The 5,910-nt window shown below is 43.5% G+C and overlaps 1 protein-coding gene across 2 annotated transcripts; it reads right to left on the reverse strand.

Annotated features, from left to right (window-relative positions):
• Positions 1-1,317: 1,317 nt before the first annotated feature.
• Positions 1,318-5,503, reverse strand: LOC100284624 (nucleic acid binding protein). 2 transcript variants are annotated; one of them, NM_001157519.1, is made up of 7 exons: positions 5,165-5,491; positions 4,928-5,016; positions 4,451-4,605; positions 2,497-2,610; positions 2,298-2,414; positions 1,992-2,135; positions 1,379-1,792 (listed from the first exon to the last, which is right to left on the reverse strand). In NM_001157519.1, exons 1-7 carry the CDS (start codon positions 5,254-5,256, stop codon positions 1,649-1,651), a joined length of 855 nt encoding a protein of 284 aa, NP_001150991.1. In that variant the 5' UTR covers positions 5,257-5,491; the 3' UTR covers positions 1,379-1,648. The 2 variants fall into 2 exon arrangements, with proteins under 2 accessions (XP_020394603.1, NP_001150991.1); XM_020539014.2 differs by lacking the exon at positions 2,497-2,610 and having other exon boundaries at positions 1,318-1,792; positions 2,298-2,468; positions 5,165-5,503.
• Positions 5,504-5,910: the final 407 nt, after the last annotated feature.

Below are 5,910 nucleotides of genomic sequence, written 5' to 3' on the forward strand. Positions count from 1 at the left end.
GAGAAATAGTAGCCATTGTCAGTGTGGTTTCTAGGTGGGAGGAGTACCATGTCATAGTCGTAGCCAAGGGACATGAACTCAAGGCTCCCAAACCAGATCATCGTGGCAAGTGGCAAACAATGTTCAGGATTTGCCATCCAGAACCTTGATAGGAATGTGATGTCAACACGCAGCGCCCCCTACGTGGAGCCAACTGTCGGTGTTTTGAACCCAACGGTCCTAAGCAACTAGTAAATTTGTGTTGCGTGACCTTGTCTCGGATGGTTGATGCAAGAAGACACACAAGATTTATCCTGGTTCGGGCAAGAGACGACCCTACATCTAGCGGGGAAGGAGACTTGTATTATCTTGCATCTAAGTGCTCGTAGTAGGGGATACAAGCAAGTCAAGAGAGGGAGTGAGTCCCAAGTCTCTGAGTATGATTGAGGCGAGTGCCAATATTAGGAGTGAAGTGGATAGTGAACGGTGAAGTCTCGTCCCCTGGGCCCCTAGAAGGCCTCGGGATCTTCCTTTTATAGTCTCAAGGAGGAGGCCTAGGTGTACAGGTGTTGCCATGCTATTGTTGTGGTCATAGGGGATGTGTCCGAGCCCTGTAGCGGCATGGCCTGCGGGATGACCCTCGTCCTTGTTGTCGTCTTTGGTCAGGAGAAGGACGCTCGATCCCTCTAGCTTATTCCTTTGACTAGGTAGAGAGCCGAGGCTAGGTTCGGGAGCATGGACATGTGTCTATACCCTAGCATGTACATGGGTGTGGATGAGACATTTCCACTAGACACACAGACGTGGCTAAGAGAGGAGGTTCCTGGATTGGGGTTGACCAACGAGAACGTTGGTCTTCTAAGAGGGGTGTATTGTGATATCCTGACCCCTAGTGATATACTGGTTTAAGGCTTAATAGAATTAATAGAGTATCCATACTAATAAGGTACATCTTCTTTTTTCGGAAGTCTATATCGAAAGAACCTCTAAGTTAAGCGTGTATGTCTTGAAGCATTTTGAGATAAGTGACCGACCAGAGAGTTTTATCGGGTGCGCATAAATAAGAACAAAGTGCGCATAAAAGACTCGTGTTGATCCGTGAGAAAAATATATGATCATAGATCGCTGCCAGGAGTAAGTACAACCGGTCTGGGAGTGGACGAGATATTACATCTATCAACATCGTATTGTAGTCACCAACAAGTAGATTATTTATGAAATCGAGTAAATTTTCGACCGACCGGCAATCACTTTCGTTTTCACCCCTCACCTTGCAGATACCATCCGTATTTCCGCTTGCCAGGAACTATTTCAGAAGAGCTCGCAAATATGTTAAAATTGAAAAGCAAACAAAATTGAGATAAATACCGGCACACTAGTTCACCGTAACTCAGAATCTGCACAGTACTATATCTCAGCATTACCAGTAACAAATAAATCAAATGTTCTAGTTATACTGCCATAGAGGATACACTACGCATAGTCATCTGTCACTCAAGGTTAATGTAACATGGGATGGGAGATCAAAATTCACCTGCTAGTACAGTGAAGAATGTCACACACTACCAACACCGTCATGAAAGCTTGCTCATTGAAAAATAGGGTGTGAAGGTATGGACTGCATTGGGGTTGCTGGGGAGTCAAGATGGAGGAACGAGCCTCGGCGGTGTCATTGTTTCACTCTTTTCATGCCGCCGTTACTGAAGGGACTAGGAGGAGCACCACCTGGATGTGGACTCTCCTCTCGGAGTGGCGAATTTAGCATTGCAAGTTCTCGCAGTTGCTGTCTCTTGTAGTAGTCTTGTGATTCGTCCTGTGTACAGGTACATAGTAAGAATTATGGTTTACAAACGAAAGTCAAAAGAAATCAATTGTCTAGTCCTTTGTGGAGAAGTACTCTAAGCTGTTAAAACCTCTCTTTTTGGCACGTTTGGGTGTTTGGCCATGTGTTTGAAATAAGCTGCAAACTGGAAAGCAGAAAGGAATACGAGATGGAGAAAACATATGCATACCACTGGTTTCAACAGCTCTTCAAGGATCTCTTGTGCCTTTGCAAGTCTTGCATCAATCACATTAGCAGGTAACTCAGCTTCAATCAAGATATGGAGGGGTTCACTCAAGTGTTCATAGCCAGGTCTTCCCTTGAGTTGTTCCTCCTTTACAAGATGAAAAAAAAAACAGCATGATTAATATTGTAGGCTTGCTAAGTGTATTCAGAAGATCAATGCCTACTTACAAAAACGAAACCCTAAAACAATGATAGTCATTTTAAGATACTGTGCACAGCTATATCCACCTAATTCTAGAGTAATGCTTACCTTGCCAGAATCTTTAATTGAGCCTTTCCCTCTGATGAAAACACGACAGCCTGTGGAGGCTTCAATCCTCTTTAAAGAGTTTCCCCTTGGTCCAAGAAGACGGCCGATAAAATTGAACTGTACAAAAACGGCAAGATGTTCAAGTACTGGTGTCATACTGCTGTACCTACCCTTGCAAGTACGAAAGATGAAAACATACATTAGGGTATGCTTCTGTCGGTACTTCCAACCGCAAAATCTTCTTGACAATATAAGAAGAGGGGCTCTGTGGGGGTCCTTGCCAACCCATAGCTCCTTGCGGAACACCTACTCTCTGACCAATGGCATTAGTGTTAAGGTGATTTACTTCTTTGGATGTAGTATATAGGATGTAGGAACTAAGAAGGGCAATATTGTCATCAAAAGAAACAGGTAACACTGTAGCATTGACCAAGAAGAAAAAACATAATCGAACAAGTCTTAAACAGTACCTACTGGCTTCCAAATGTTTTTCTAGTATGTCCAAAATTCTGTTACAGCTTGGTAGAGGTGCAAGCTTGAAAAGGTCTGTTTTCTAAAACTATAAATCCCCTTGTTTACACATTTTAACTCCAGTACATGGGTAAAGCATGGATTCTTTAATCACCAAAAGCAGATATTGGCTCTTTACTGCAAGTACATAATAGCAATCCTCCACTTAAATTAAAGAAGAATATCAGTTTGATCTTATATTTCCTCTAAGCGTATATAAAAAGGGCAGACCCAATGCCGGAGGGTCTCTCATGAGTGTGGTCTGGGAAAGGGATAAACTCAGGCAAGCCTTCTCCAAGCAAATGCAGAGAGGCTGTTTCGACCCTTGACCTGGAGACTCAGTGAGACAGCTCTCACCACTGCACTAGACATGCCCTTCTATGTCCTCTAAGAGTATATAAAAAACTCAACCAGTCAGGGGTATGACCTCCCTAGGGCATTGCTAATAAGGTAGAAGAACTCAACCTTGCTGGCGGAGAAAATCCCTAGGCTCCAACTTTGCTGGCAAGGGGAGTTTTTTAACCAGCCTAAATTTGTTTCCACGGAGAGTCGAACCAAAGATCTGGAGGTGCTACTAAAGCACTTGCAACCACTGTGCTACGGGCTCTTTTGCCTCTAAGAGTACATAATATTTACGACTGCTTTTTTTCAAGCAAGTTGGGCAGCAGTTTCTTTGAGTTTTTCCCAATCATTTTGCGACAAAATGGAGCTCAATATGGCAGACACTATCTCTTAATGTCAAGTGAGCAGTTCAAAGAATATTCAGATGGGACAATATTGGTTGTAGTCTTGTAGATGTAAGTGTCTTAGGATACAGGTTCTGATCATCCACTTACAGATGAGAAAACTGAAAAAAAAAATAAGATAGAAATTGACAAGAATACTGCCTTGGAAGGTTGGGAATTTGGTAGTAATGGAAAAACATAATATTGAAAAGGAATAAAATGGTAAAAGAAGATAACAGAAATTTCAATGATTCGTTAGCACCAAACAGTTTTCACTTTTACGGAGTTATGTGCTTAAACACCATAGGTCTATTTGCAATTTTTTGCGTTCTAGCGGTATTTTTGATAATTCAAGGTGTCAATTAAATTTGGTTATTTGCAACCTCTTATGTAATAAGGATGGGTACGTTTGCTTGGAAATAGCACAATAAAAAGACAGTGAAGGAGAGAAGAGATCAATGTATGTGCTACATTGATATAGTGGCTACATAGCTCCGAGGTGCTTGCTAATTCAAAAGATGTTGAAATGGGGAGGGGAAGTGGATTAACAGCACAAATGGAAGAGAAACGAATGGTAATGCCACTACGAACTAAAAAAGGTTCGTGGAGGATCACCTGTTGCCTTATATCTAATATATAAGAGTCTGCATACTTCGTACTCTTTGAAAGCCGACTCTATTTTGTGAAAGCCTTGATAGATAAACGTGATGAGTAAAGGCATATTAAGATGCCATGGATCTTAATCCTTGTTGGATGGATAGCTTCAGAAAACGCAGAGCAACTTATATTTAGTTATATATCTCTTATATAGCTTCTCCTTCTGTTGAAAGTATTTTTTTACAGCCCATGCTGCCGAGTAAACAAGTATGCTAGCTGAAGATTGACTGCAATGTATTTGTAGGCAACTAGAGCAATTACCTCTGAATGCATCCCATTCCATGGACTAAAACCGTTTCCACAAAAGTTTGTCATGGGGGGTGCCGGATGCATCTGGTTGGGGCTTGCGGCTGGAAACCTCTCAAAGTCGCCAGCAACACCATGTTGGCGCCGTATATTCGACACCCGCACTATTTCTGGTATCATGCATCCATAAGCAAGCGTTAGCACATAACATCGACATGGGAGCATGAAAAACATCCTGCCGCTGAAGAAGTGAAGAGAAGGCACTGTGTCTCTTAAGAGCAGATGAGATTTTTCACCCGTAAACGTAGCAGCCAAAATAGAAAGACAGTCATCGAGGAAGTTTTTATCAGCCAAAAGACCGGTTATTACATGGATTAGCCCACGGTGAACAGCAAGAGAAGTTCGGAATCCAATCCACCACAGCAATGCTATCCGCACCAGAAACATAGCAACGAGAGCACCTTTTCGTAAAGCTCGGATCGAACCGCTCACCTTGATTCAGCAGCCTGCTGCAGATTGGGAGCACCTGCATGAAGGGCCCCAGCTTCTGGTGCTCCTGCAGCAGCTCCGCCAGGTACTGACTGCGCCACCGGCAATCCAGTCCGACCACACAACACAAAGGAGACGGGAAATCGAGGGACAGATCAGACGGCCGCCCCGAAAATATCAAAGAACCATTTTTTTCGTTGTTCCAAGAGAACCCGCCCCAACCCCAGCGCCGAGGCTTACCTGCCTACGTCCGGCGGCCCGGGGGGCCTCACCTGCGGCGAGATAGCCCTCGCGGGGGAGAAGCATGCGTCCGTACCGTGCAGGCCGTCCATGGCGGCGCGCGGCGGCCAGGTGGGGATGGGGCCGCGCCCGGGTGCAAATCGGGGGAAGCCGCTACGGGAGGAGGAAGAAGAGGAGAGGATGGAGAGGGTATGTTTTTATCGCGGTGTGTATCGTTTTCTTTTCTCGGTGCGGGTGGCAATACCCTTTTGAGGGAAAATCTCGGCAAAACCCTCCGCGCGGCACGACGTGTTGCGTCCCGGCGTATCTCTGAGGCCTCTGCCTCTCCTGACCCTGCGCGCGTTGCCCCGTGCCCCCGTAGGGTTTATAATAAGGATGGAACGGGTGAATTTGCTATGTAAACCTATGTTCTTGCTTTTAGTATTGAGTTTGTAGGATTCATAAAAAGTAAACATTAAATTTATCATATATCTTTTTAAATGATAGATATAAAATTTAAATACAGTTCGGATATATATACAAATATTTTTTTTATTTTTCGTTGTACGGAACAAATAAATTATAAAAATATTTTTATTTATAATAATGTGCTGGGTAACATAAGAAAGGGTTAGCATTAAATTTCATACTTACCTATTTTAAATATATTAAATTTGTCCTCACTTTCATCTCTAATAAACACCTGTTGTTCAGGACAACTACATGATACGCATCAGCCTACTTGCCATATTCTAGCTTACCGGGTT

This window comes from Zea mays, chromosome 6, assembly GCF_902167145.1.
Source record: "Zea mays cultivar B73 chromosome 6, Zm-B73-REFERENCE-NAM-5.0, whole genome shotgun sequence".
NCBI lineage: Eukaryota > Viridiplantae > Streptophyta > Magnoliopsida > Poales > Poaceae > Zea > Zea mays.

Coding starts and splice junctions, on each gene's coding strand:
- LOC100284624 (NM_001157519.1), bottom strand. CDS start 5,256: ATGGACGGCCTGCACGGTACGGACGCATGCTTCTCCCCCGCGAGGGCT. Junction 5,017..5,164: donor GGGCCGCCGGACGTAGGCAG/GTAAGCCTCGGC, acceptor CCGGTGGCGCAG/TCAGTACCTGGCGGAGCTGC. Junction 1,793..1,991: donor AAGAGCTGTTGAAACCAGTG/GTATGCATATGT, acceptor ACCTGTACACAG/GACGAATCACAAGACTACTA.